This window comes from Typopeltis vanoorti, chromosome 7 (genome assembly GCF_054136105.1).
Source record: "Typopeltis vanoorti isolate ZY-2024b chromosome 7, IOZ_Tvanoo_1.0, whole genome shotgun sequence".
In the NCBI taxonomy this organism is placed as follows: Eukaryota; Metazoa; Arthropoda; class Arachnida; order Uropygi; family Thelyphonidae; genus Typopeltis; species Typopeltis vanoorti.
Genome location: NC_143555.1, coordinates 81,731,822 through 81,745,739, shown reverse-complemented (window position 1 = coordinate 81,745,739; position 13,918 = coordinate 81,731,822). Strand labels below are relative to the sequence as shown.

Below are 13,918 nucleotides of genomic sequence, written 5' to 3'. Positions count from 1 at the left end.
TTTCTCAAGTATACTAGCATAAATCTTACCAGGAACATTCAGTAGGGAAATACCTCTGTAATTCTCACATTCAGTTTTATTTCCCTTTTTTATATATGGGTACAATTAGAGCTCTACTCCAATCATCAGAAATTTGTCCCTCTGTCCAAGCTTTCTGAACTATGCAGTGCAGCCACTGTAAGACTTTTATACCACCATACTTCAGCATTTCTGGTCGAATATCATCTACTCCCACTTCCTTTCCATATTTCAAGCCTTTGATGGCTTTTTCTAATTCAAGTATGGATATGTATTCCTGTTGAGTGTTTTTTATCACCGTGCTATCACTGCTTGTTTCGTTTAGCAATTTTTCGAAGTAATTACTCCATACTCCAAAGATGTCTTTTTCTCCTGTTTTCATGTCACTTTTATCATCTCTGACTGCTTTTACATTATTCTTTCTTCCATTTCTAAGCTTCTTCAACAACCTCCAGAATATCTTACCACTTTCTTGATATTTATTTTCTATGTTCTTGCCAGAGTCCTCCCATGACTTTTGTTTAGCTAGTTTTACACAGTGTTTAGCTTTCTTACATTTGTCTCTGTTTTCTCTAAGAGCACAAGCTGACTTATTTGCTAGGAACTTTTCACATGCTTTCCTTTTTTCCTTCACTGCCTCTTTTACTTCCTGTGTCCAGCATTGAGTTCTGAGTTTTCTATCCTTGCAGACAACCTCGCCACATGCCTCTCTGGCTGAATCAATCAGGGTTTCCTTCAAGGCTTGCCACTGAATCTCCAAGGTTTGGTTCCTGTTCTCAAACTCTTTTATTTTTTTTATTTTTTTTTTTTCAATAATCTTTGTGTATTTTAGTCTACAATTCACATCTGGGAGCTGCTCAACTTTTATTCGCTTTTAAACTTTCTTACATGTTATTCTTTTGAATATGAAATTGAATTTTATCCTGCTCAAGACTAAATAGTGATCGCTTCCAATTTCAAATCCTCTGCACACGCTGGTGTCCTGCACCAGGGATAAAACATCACTATCAACAATAACATAGTCAATGAGACTTTTCTTATTCCTAGCCTCTTCTCTCCATGTGAATTTGTGCACATTTTTATGTTGGAACATGGTGTTAGTAATAACCAGTCCATGTCTGAGCAGAAATCCAACAAGTATTTGCCATTATTATTAGCTTTGCTCTTTTCTCCAAATGTTTGCAAAATATTTTTGTATGTCTGACAATCATTTCCTACTCTGCTATTTAGATCCCCAACAAGGACCATCTTTTCCTTTTTCATTGTGTCAGTTGCTTTTTCGAAGGCATCAAAAAATTCCTCCACTTCTACCTTATTAGAACCTTCTGTGGGACCATAGGCACAAATAAGTCTCATTGTCCAATTCCCCATTCTGATATTTGCCCACATCCCTCTACTTGAGACTGCCTGCCATTCAAGAAGATTAGCCTCATATTTTGTGTTGAATACTATGGCTACTCCTTCTTTTCCTTGATTGTCATTTCCTGAATATAACATTTTGTATTTATTGTTCAGAAAGATCTCACCAGTTTTTGTCTTTTTTGTTTCAGTCACCCCTATTATGTCGATTTGGCACTTATCTAATTCCTCAGCTAGCTCCATTTCTTTGCCATTCAGGCTTCTTATGTTGATAGTACCGATCTTTAACTTTGGTGATGTTGAGTTGGGGTGTGCTTTCAGATTAGTTCACTTCCTGGCAATAGTAACTCGCTCCCTGCGGTAAACAACACGCCTCCCCAACAGTGTCACTATACTGAAGACGCCAGAAAAACAAGTAGTTTTATTGTATCGCTGAATAAGGTACAGAGACATTTGCAGTCTGTGTAATATATTTCTCAACAAATAGTGCAATTAGAGACAACTGGCTTAAAAATAGCACTAACTAATGAATCACATCTCCCCTCCAACAGAAACTGCTGTATAGGCTCAAACAAAACCATATGTTGCACCAGCAACATATGGTTTTGTTTAATTATTTTAAGCAACATAATTATTTTTATGTTATATTTTATATTGACTTTTAATTAATATTGAAATTTTTTTCTGATTGCGGTATTTTTTTTTTCAGTCCTATACCTGAACTGATGGATTTAGGATCCGAATCCATAGAATGTAGAGCTACCCAGCAATTTTCTCCTCATCCTGTTTCTTCTCTTTTTCAACCACCTCCTGCATCTTCACCAAGTTCTGTGTCTCCAAAAGGACCTAGAACACCCCCTTTACCATTACAGAATACAGAGGATGAAAACAGAAAGGACCAACATTCCAAATGGTCAAACACAGAAGTGACAGAGTTACAGAATGGTAAAATCAAGATTCGTTTAAAAATTAGTAATAATAATAAAAGAACGGCTCCTGTAACCAAAGAAACCAGTGCCTCTAAGGACTCCAGTAAAAGTGGTGCAGAGGTTAGTAGCTCCACACCTCGAGTCGCTTTAACCACCACATCCACTGTGCCTTCCAATAACTTGTGTGAAAAATCTACAAAGGCCCAAATTAATTCTTCATTAGCTAAAAAAGACAGAAATCATAATAGTGATACAAAAAGCAAAGACAAAAAAAGGTCAGAAAACTCTTGTAAATTTGATAATTCATTAAAAGAGATCATCGATACAACCAATAAAGAAAGGAAAAAGTTGGAAACTTCATCTAAAAATCATCGTTTGCCTAAAGAAACTAGGGATGCAGTTACCAAAGAAGTTAAAAAGACAGATAATGCATGTAAATTGGATAGCTCAGTAAAGGAACATGTTGAATCTAACACAGAAATAAAGGTGGAAAATTCTTGTAAAAACGACCATTCACCTAAAATAAGTAATGATTCTATCGGCAAGGACATTATTAAGTTAGAGAACCTATGTAAATCTGATAGCTCTTCAAGAGAAAGCCTTGCGATCTCCAGGAAAAAAGAACATTCATTACACTCCACACATCATGAAGGAAAAAACACAACTGTTAAAAAGGCCATAAAAATGAAAACAAAAGCTGAAAAACCTTCCAACTCCCAAGAGAAAAGGCCTGACAAAGAAAGAAAACCAAAAGAAAGGAGATCTAAAAAAATTTGCTCAGAAGAATTTGTTTCATTGTCTAGTGACTCTGATTCTGAAGCTAATGCTTGTGCAATAGATTCACGTTCTCTTATAAAAAAGACTGTTAAAGAACTAAAAGAAGAAGTGAAAAAAGAAGCAAAAGATAGTTTTAAAAATAAGTTAGATAGTACATCCTCAGTTACTTCAAAAACTTTAGGCAAACCTGACTCTAAATTAAAAGATAAAATCAAGAATTCCAATAAGTCTTGTTCTTCTACAGTGACGGAAATAATAAATAGTGTTGCTAGAGGTGATATATTTGCTCATCAGCAGTTAAAAGAAAATGACAGGACTTCCAGTGAAATTCAGAGTAGTTTTGCAGTATCAAAATTAAAAGATCTGGAGAGAGTTAGTGAAGACTCACCAGTGCACATGGTGCCTCAACTTTTATCACCCATTCCACATGATAGTTTGTTATTACAAGACAATAAAAGCAAAGCAAGTGCCATTCCCAGTGTTTTAGTCAGCATTGATTTATCACTTTTACAACGAGTGCCTACTTACCCTCATACAGAAAAAGTGCTTGAACAAGATAAAGTAACTCAACAGGAGGCTCATTCTGTGAAAAAGATACCTCATAAAGAAATATCTCATAGAAAACATTCAAAAGAGCCAAGGCAGAATTGTGTTTTATCAGATAAAAAACCAATTATCAACCAGGATTCATCTCCACTGCCAAAGTTGAGTAAAGATCTGGTGCCATCTTCAAAAAAAAGGAAGTTGGAGGATAATACAAAATTAGGTATCAAGAAAAAGCAAAAAGTGTCTTCAGTTCTTTTAGATGATCCAGATAAAGAAAAAGAAACAAAAGAGTAAGTACTTCTGTTTAATATTATTTGTTGTACTCTTACACAACTTATTTGCAATTCTAAAAATGGAAAAAAGTCGTTAAGTAACATTTCAAGTGGGTCTTAACCTTGTCAGTGATCGGCATCCTCTTGAATCTAAAAATAAGTTCTTGCACTCCCTTGAAAAATGTGTTTCTATTTCTTTATTTAGGAAATTACATCTATTGCAAGATTATTTATTTATTGAAAAATAAACACATACAGTTACATATACATACAAAACAATATCTCAGTTTTTAATGGCTATGTTGTTGTTTATTAAATTAAAGAAAATTAGTATTCTTTTCTGCGTCAAACCACCTTGTTAATGATCGTACTCAGAGTATGCGAACATGTGTGCATATCAACCAGTTTCTTATTGTACTGCATGTGCTGGTAAGTGCGATTCGCTGAGGCAAAGGTAGAGAGGGTAGGAGTGGGGGTCCCAAAAGTCAACGTAGCGTTTGCTAGTTTCTCACAGGCGGTAGTTTCCATCAAAAATTTAGAAACTTCTCTCACATCCCAGATTAAGAACCACTGGTCTATGCTGATGAACATTTCATAATAACTGATGATAAATATCAGAAGAATGGATTCACTTTTACTGAGTTCTTTATGTAACTAAGAAACTTGTTTTTCTTGAGCTTCAATTTTGTTAATGTGGCACCTTCTTGAGTTTTAATTTTGTTAATGTGGCACACTACTCCACACTAAGAGTTGATGGATTATGAAATCTGCACTGTAGTATTTTGGAATATGTACAATAGGAATATTATATATATCTAAACTACAAAAAAAAATTAGCTTAGTTTTGTAGTAGTACTAATAGTAATAGAGTAAGTTCTTTAAAACACTTCTGTATCATCATAGTTAAGGTGTATCCACAATATCACTTTCTGCAGCTGTTTATTTGTTGCAATAATATTCAATCTTCCCCCTGCCTCATTGGTGTCTGTTTTGATTCTTTTTTCCAACAATTTGTCCTTGATGGTCTAGTGTATAGATGGTGAACCTATGGCATGCGTGCCAGAGGTGGCACGTCAACAATTTACAGGTGATACCCTTTTATATGCTTATAAATTATTCAACTTTTTTTTTTAATTATTACAATACGTACAAGTTAAATTTTGTTTTACACGAGAGAGCAGCTACGAAGACATGGATATGATTGGTGCAGTATTAACAATAGATCACGCGACCCAAATACAAAGGCAACCGACAAGTGTTGAGTTGAAATACTAATTCTCTTCAACCGAATTCCATAACATTCTGAAACTGTCATAACAACATTCACTATATATATATATATTTCTTAGTTTTAACACATTCACAACGGGGTGTCATTTATCGTTCCGACGGAACATCTCAGCTCACACAAAGTTTCAACCCTTGGTTGAATTTTATTCCTGCTTGTTTTACGTTTGAGCTGGCAGGCGAACTCACACACGCATTATATGTACAGTGACCACATTTTTTTGGAGAAAATAAAGAACAAATCAGAAATTGTTTCATAATAAATAAATAAAAAAACAGGTTGTGTTTATTTGTTTCACTAAAACTAAAAAAGCTTTATAGCGTTTACTGAAAAATATAAGCATATACATAGCATTTTAAATGTGATTTTATGATATTATTACTTTAAAAAATTAATTTTGATACTTTTCACAAGAATGAACTTTTTTTGATAACTCAGGTTTGTGTTTTAAAAATTCATAAAACTGTATACAATTCATGTTCAGAGTTGCATTTGGTATAAACGAATGCTTTCAATGTTTCGATTTTTAATTGGATTTTCTCACAGGTTCACATATTGTTCATTAATGAAAATACTTCTTCAGTAGGGGGCATTGGAGTGAGACAAGCAAAATTCACCAATTTTTAAAATGTTTTTAAAAGATACATGTTTATCTGCAAAATATTTTAAAATTTCAACCCATCTACGTCGGCAAGACTCGTCATTTTGTCGCCATTCTTTGATCTTTTCACTGGTGACATGAATTTTAATACACGAAACTTCATCAAATAGTTCGCCGTCATTTATATTTAAGAACAAAATGAACGAAACACTTTGCTCGATCTTCGCCTGCAGAGGGATTTCTCGTAGTAGGACCCATTCAAATACTTCAGTTTCCATGAAACAGCTGTTCCAGTTACAATGGTACCTCGACTTACGAACTGCTCGACATACGAACTTGTTTTCATTTCCTATTTTGACCTCTAGATACGAACCTAGACTCGAGATACGAACCGCGATGCTTTTCAAATGAACTAAAGCCTATTTTACATATACCTTTTTTTAACTTTTTTATGCAATTAACTGAGTGCGTGCTGAACTGTCCCTAGTTTAACGATTGTTACTATGTCGGATTTATCTGAAATACGACGAACGCTGCATGTATTTGCTTTTTTGTGTATCTATTTCAGTATTTGTGTAAGCAAACACTTCGTGAAGATTTTTTTTAGGTTTGTATTTATGATGTATACTGTATGTATTTGTTTTTATAAGTGATATATTGTATTGTAGCTTCACGTTTATTTTCTGAATAATCTACCAAATAAGCGTCATTTCACTGATCAGCGTATTATTTTCAACATGGGACCAAAGAAAATTAAGAAAGAAGAGAAGAGAAGAGAAGAAGAAAATCACAATAGAAATTAAGAAAGAGATTGTGGAAAAATATGAGAAAGGAGTCAGCAAAGTGATCTGTGCAAGCAGTATGAGTTGTCCAAATCCACCATAGCTACAATTGTGAAAAAGCAGATTTTTATAAGGAACTGGATGTGGCCAAAGGAGTATCTATTGTATCATCTCGAAGAAACAAAGTTATGGAAGAAATGGAAACTTTGCTACTCGCTTGGATTAATGACATGCAACTGAAAGGAGATAGTGTCAAAAATGATCTATTTACAAGCTCAAACTATTTATAAAAATCTTTTGCAGAACTTACCATCCACTAGCAGTAGCAAAGACATCAGTGAAGAGTTTAAAGCTAGCAAAGGATGGTTTGAGAAATTCAAGAATAAAACCAGTATTCATAGTGTTCTTAGACATGGAGAAGGTGCTAGTGTTAACAAAGAAGCCGCTGAAACGTTCGTGAAGGAATTTCAGAAACTGATGGAGTCAGAAGGTTACAGACCAGAACATGTTTTCAACTGTGATGAAACTGGGCTTTTCTGGAAGAAAATGCCTAGGAGAACGGTCATCACTAAAGAGGAAATGGCATTGCCAGGACACAAGCCAATGAAAGACAGATTAACTTTGCTTTTTTTTTGTGCCAATACTAGTGGTGACCTGAATATAAAACCTCTGTTAGGTTTACCACTCTGAAAATCCTAGAGTCTTTAAAAAGCAGAAAGTTAACGGGCACAAACTCAGCATTATGTGGAGAGGTAACAGCGGAGCCTGGGCAACCAGACAGTTCTTCTGTGAGTGGATGACAAAGGTCTTTGCTCCCACAACGAAACGGTATCTACAAGAAAAGGTTCTGCTGAGAAAGTTCTTATAATGGACAATGCTCCAGCACATCCACCACATTTGGAAGAAGATTTGGATTAAGAGTTTAATTTCATCAAACTTAAGTTCTTGCCTCCCAATACCACACCACACCACTCCTTCAACCAATGGATCAGTATGTTATTTCCAACTTCAAAAAAGCTTTATACCATAGCTCTTTACCAAAGATGTTTCACCGACACACCCTCGGGGAATTCTGGAAGAATCACCTCAATATTCTTCATTGTTTACATCTTATTAGTCAGTCATGGGAAGATGATGTTTCTGTGAGAACTCTGAAATCAGCCTGGAAAAAGTTATGGCCCGACTGTGTCCGGGAACTCTATTGGAAGGACCTGAAAGCGAAATTGACATTGTAGATACAGTTGTCTTCCTGGATAAGACCATGCATTTGGAAGTTAATGAAGCAGACGTAGAGGAGCACAACATTGAGCTGACCACTGAAGAGCTACAGGAGTTAAGAAGAGAGCAGGATGAAGAAGACAGCAGCAAAAAGGGAGCAATTCCAACAAGTGACGTAAAAAAATCTTGCAGCACTAGGGTGAATTGCAAGAATTGGGTGACAAGTGGCATCCAAATCAAGGTGTTGTTTCTGAAGCCACCAATATCTTCAATGACAATGCCATTAATCACTTTAGAAAGGTATTATGGAAACGACAGATTCAGTCAACGTTGGATAGGTTTTTTAATCCTCCCTCACCTAAGAGACAAAAAGAAGCAACTGATGACAACAAATTGAAAACTCCTGAACCACAAAACCAGCCATAAGAAAATCGATTTTTTTTTTTTTTTTTTTTTTTAATCTGGGAACGGATTAATTTATTTATTTCCCATAAGATATAATGGAAAATTGGGTTTTGAGATACGAACTGCAGTCAGGAACGAATTCAGTTCCTAAGTCGAGGTACCACTGTATTTAAATAATCAATGCAGGTTTGGTAAAATTTATGAATTGCATCTTTAAATATGTTGCCATCAATATTCAATTTACTATTTCAATTCACAAAATAAAGGATAAAAATGACCATTTTATAAAAAAAAATAAATTTAAAGGACAGAGCAGTGAAATAAAGGACGTGAATAATTTTATTCAGGACTTTTCACACAACATTACTCCTGACAACCATATTTCGTGATTATGGATTGTGGCGTTATTTATAAGCAAATTTAGGTGTTTTTTAAAAATAAAAATTATGTGATTGCACCTATGAAATGTTGACGTAGTTTTAGGATTAGGTAAAAAATACAAAAAATTATAAAAGTAATAAGAATGGAAAAATTATCCATTAGTACCATGGGTGTGCTGAGAATTTTTTTTCCTGTTTTTATTACTTTTTATAATTTTTTTTCTTTTATACCTGAGCTGCAAACTCGACTGCAGAGACCAAATACACACACACGTGGAAGATTTACAAGTCACTTCATGCCTCAATTAAGCAGGACAGTGGTCTTGCATCATCATCAAATTCCTGCCATGTACCCTCAAGGGGTGTACAGGATATGATAGTACTACATGAAAAAAATTACATCATTAATTTCCTATCTACAATTTTCCTCCGAATCAGTCTGTTACTTGTCAAGGCTCCAACCTTATCAGATCTTATATTTCTATCATTAAGGCACTTTGTACCATATCAATCCACCTATATCTTGGTCTTCCTCTGGGTCGTTTTGCTGCCAACCTGGCATAGAACACTTGTTTTGCTAATCTTTCCTCGCCCATTCAGTTTAAGTGACCATACCACCTGAGATTAGCTTTGCTAATGCATTCCTGGATGCTGACAATGTCAAGTTCTTTCCTAATATCCTTGTTTTTAATATGATATTGCCATTGATGCCATCTGTTCGCGCCTCTAATCTTTCTCAGGACTCTCATATCTGTGGTCTCTAGTCTTTGGTCAAGTGTGTTACTTCTGACCCAGCTCTCAGATCCATAAGTTAAAACTGGTTTGAACACTGTCTTGTATACAGCTAATTTAGTGTTCCGACTAATTTCTCTCTTATTCCATATGAATTTATTCAATTGACTTCCCACCATACCAGTTTTGCTGATTCTGTTGTCTATTTCTATATTTAATTTACCATCTTCAGTAAAAATTGTGCCTAAATAGCTGAAATGTTTTACTTGTTCAACAGGTTCTCCATTCACAACACAGTTGACATTTTCAATGATTCTGCCTATTTTCATTGTCTTTGTCTTTTTATTGCTGACCTTCATACCATATCTATTACAACAGCTATTCAATTTAGTCAGAGAATCTAGCAGACTTGTAGCACATGTATTTAGAAGTATAACATCATCCGCATAAAGCAAAGAGCTGACATTAACATCTCCAATTTTGATATCATGTTTAATACCACTTTCCTTCATAATGTGATCCATATAGATAATGAATAACAGAGGGGATAATGTACAACCTTTTCTCACACCAGATTTAACATTAAACCATTTTCCTGTACTTCCTTCAATTCTAACTGCTGACTTACAACTCAAATAAAGACTAAATATTGCTTGATATAATGCCCCATTGACACCATATAACTGCAGCTTATTGAATAGCTTCTCTATTGGCACCTTGTCATATGCCTTTTCCAGATCGACAAAACTTAAATACAGACCTTTGTTATATTCCCATGATTTCTCGACTATTTGTCGTAAAGTGAAGATCTGATCCTGACAGCCTCTATTTGGCCTGAATCCAGCTTGTTCTTCACCAAGCTTTTCTTCCACAATTTTTCTCAACCGTTTCTCAAGTATACTAGCATAGATCTTGCCAGGAACACTCAGTAGGGAAATACCTCTGTAATTCTCACATGCAGTTTTATTTCCCTTTTAATATATGGGTACTATGAGAGCTCTACTCCAATCATCGGGAATTCGTCCCTCTGTCCAGGCTTTCTGAACTATGCAGTGCATCCACTGTAAGACTCTTATACCACCATACTTCAGCATTTCTGGTCGAATATCATCTACTCCTGCTGCCTTTCCACATTTCAGGCCTTTGATGGCTTTTTCTACTTCAAGTATGGATATGTATTCCTGACTGCATGCCTGGTCAGTGTTTTTTACCACTGTGCTGTCATCACTGCTTGTTTCATTTAGCGATTTTTCAAAGTAATTACTCCATACTTCAAGGATATCTTTTTCTCCCGTTTTCATGTCACTTTTATCATCTCTAATTCCTTTTATAGCACTCTTTCCTCCATTCTTAAGCTTCTTCAACAACCTCCAGAATATTTTGCCACCTTATTGATATTTATTTTCTATATTCTTGCCAAAGTCCTCCCATGAGTTTTGTTTAGCTAGTTTTACACAGTGTTTAGCATTCTTGCATTTGTCTCTATATTCTCTAAGAGCACAAGCTGACTTATTTGACAGGAACTTTTGGTATGCTTTCTTCTTTTCCTTCACTGCCTCTTTAACTTCCTGTGTCCACCAGGGAGTTCTAATTTTTTTATCCTTCCAGACAACCTCACCACATGCCTCTCTGGCAGAATCAATGTTTTCTTCAGAGTTTGCCACTGAATCTCCAAGGTTTGATTCCTGTTCTCAAACTCTTTCAATTTTTCTTCAATAATCTTTGTGTATTTTAGTCTACAGTTCACATCTGAGAGCTGCTCAACTTTTATTCGCTTTAAAACTTTATTATATGTTATTCTTTTCAATGTGAAATTCAATTTTATCCTGCTCAAGACTAAATAGTGATCACTTCCAATTTCAAATCCTCTGTACACTCTGGTGTCCTGCACCAGGGAGAAAACATCACTATCAACAATAACATAGTCAATGAAACTTTTCTTATTCCTAGCCTCTTCTCTCCATGTGAATTTGTGCACATTTTTATGTTGGAACATGGTGTTAGTAATAACCAGTCCATGTACTGAGCAGAAATCCAACAGATATTTGCCATTATTATTAGCTTTGCTCTTTTCTCCAAATTTTCCCAAAATATTTTTGTATGTCTCACAATCATTTTCTACTCTGCTATTTAGATCACCAACAAGGACCATCTTTTCCTTTTTCATTGTGTCAGTTGCTTTTTCGAAAGCATCAAAAAATTCCTCCACTTCTACCTTAGTAGAACCTTCTGTGGGACCATAGGCACAAATAAGTCTCATTGTCCAATTCCCCATTCTCATATTTGCCCACATTACTCTACTTGAGACTGACTGCCATTCAAGAAGATTAGCCTCGTATTTTGTGTTGAATACTATGGCTACTCCTTCTTTTCCTTGATTGTCATTGCCTGAATATAACATTTTGTATTTATTGCTCAGAACGATGTCACCAGTTTTGGTCTTTTTTGTTTCAGTCACCCCTATTATGTCGATGTGGTACTTATCTAATTCCTCAGCTAGCTCCATTTCTTTGCCATTCAGGCTTCTTACGTTGATAGTACTGATCTTTAACTCTGGTGATGTTGAGTTTGGGTTTATTTTCAGATTTGTTCCAGTAGCTGACTTTTCACTGTTCGCCCTGGTTCCCTGGCGAAAACAACGGGGGCCTTGTTTAACCGGGTGATGCCCCAGCCGGCATGAAATTTTGTCATGTTGTACCATCATTCTATATTTTGCTTTTAGCCAATAAGAATACAATTTGGTCGGCTAAATCCCAAATTGCCAGCCCATCCTCGTCCGTTCAGTATCCAAGTAGATACCCAACAGGGTGCACCACTAGAAGGTGAGGATTGGATATTAGGTCAGAAGCCCTGGTCGGTTCTCCGCATTCCTTTAAAGGCCATGTGGAGGTCTCCTCTCAGTTATACAGCTTTGACCCTTTGGGCAATGAAATTCATCTAACAGAGATTCAGACCTGCAGCATGTTGATTGGAAAGTAGATACAGTAACCACTTGTCCAACTAGACTGGTTTGGGGCATATACTGTTTGCAACACTGAACTTAATGTCTTAATGAAAATTGTAGATGGGAGGTTAGTAATGATGTAAATTTTTTATGTAGTACTATTATATCCTGTAACCCCTTGAGGGTACATGTCAAGAATTTGATGATGATGATGGAGAAAATTTCAAAAGTAATGTCTTATTTCATGCCATAAAAAAAAAATAATAATAATAAAAATAATAAAAACATACTTCTCAAAATACCGTGATTACATAAAATATGCTTGTTTCTAACTCTAGTGATGTGTGTATTTATCAATGCCTAGCAACAATTTGATTTTATGATTACATCATCCTGCATGATCCATAAACAGCAAAGAAAACAAAGTAACCATTATCAGCATCTCCACTCCTAACTCCAGTAATATTGATGTAGAAATGTATTAATTATGAAATGCTACGAACTCTTATATTTTCTATGATTGGAGATTAATGGATCCATAATAGAAATAAAAAAAAATTGCAATGCAACGTGTCTTCTAAATGGCAAATAATTCACTGTGTTTGTGACGATTTTATATAAGGTTATCAAAAATATAAAAAACCAGTGTGTGTTTCGCCCAGTGTAGGTAGATTTTCTGTAGACAGAAAAGTGCAAGAATCATTTGGGTAGTTGGGTGACTAAAGTGTCAAGGAAGGGCAGACAATCATTGTTTTTCTTTTCAGTGGCGATTTGGATCCTTACGTATTGTATTGGCTGTTGAGCTTTGCTAGAAACGTTTCTACATATTTCTGCCATGTGCCAAATAGAGAACACATTGCCTACATAGTGTAGTCATATTGTGGGTTGGAGAGGAAATTGAGTTCAGGAAGAGGGAAGGGTATAGCTGTGCTTTCAGTCTGCTTGGTAAAAGCAGATTGGAAGAAAATTGTGAAAAACAGAACAGACAGGACACAAAAGATTTGCAGAAACCTTTCATAATGCACACAGAATGACATGAAAAAGTAAATGCAAACAGTAATGGAGACATAAGAAACAAGAGAAATACAAGAAAACTCCATACAACCTACCATGCTCTTATTTTGCATTATCCTCAATAACCTCCAGATATCTATCCTACTAGATCATCCCCCCCCAAAAAAAATTATCTCTTTTGTTTGTTTCTTTCTTTCTTTACTTTTGATATCAAGGGATCATTCATTCCAGCGTTCTTCTGGAAAAAAAATCTTTTGCACAAACTCATTCACCACACCTTTAATAATGGAATCTCCATGGATTGTCTTAAGTCATTCATCCTCTTTTTCTCTGTATACATTTTATCTTCTTGCACCCTCTCATTCCTTTTCATTAAATGCCTACTTTCACAGAACACATTCCTTCTGTATAATAAATTTAGTTTAATCCTTTATCCAAGTGTAAGTAAACAAAGTTTGCACCTGAAGTATCTTCAGGACTGAGGCAACTCGTGCTAAAGGTGGACCAAACTCTCATCACTCCTTGTCTCAGTATCTCCCATAATGCAAAGCATATCTCCTTGCAGACATGTATAATGCTATGCATTAAGGGAAGGGCCACTACCCAGACTGGTTTTGACCTTTATTGAATGTTCAAGTACAGGTCAAACTCCA

General features: G+C 35.5%; 1 protein-coding gene across 2 annotated transcripts in view; it reads left to right on the top strand.

Annotated features, from left to right (window-relative positions):
* LOC150104812 (uncharacterized) overlaps positions 1–13,918 on the top strand; it is a 449,875-nt gene that overhangs the window by 312,848 nt on the left and 123,109 nt on the right. For both annotated transcript variants that reach the window (XM_090395370.1, XM_090395369.1), the window contains one exon: positions 2,087–3,919. In XM_090395370.1, coding sequence (XP_090251496.1) covers positions 2,087–3,919 — 1,833 coding nt within the window. The remainder of the gene's footprint in view (positions 1–2,086; positions 3,920–13,918) is intronic.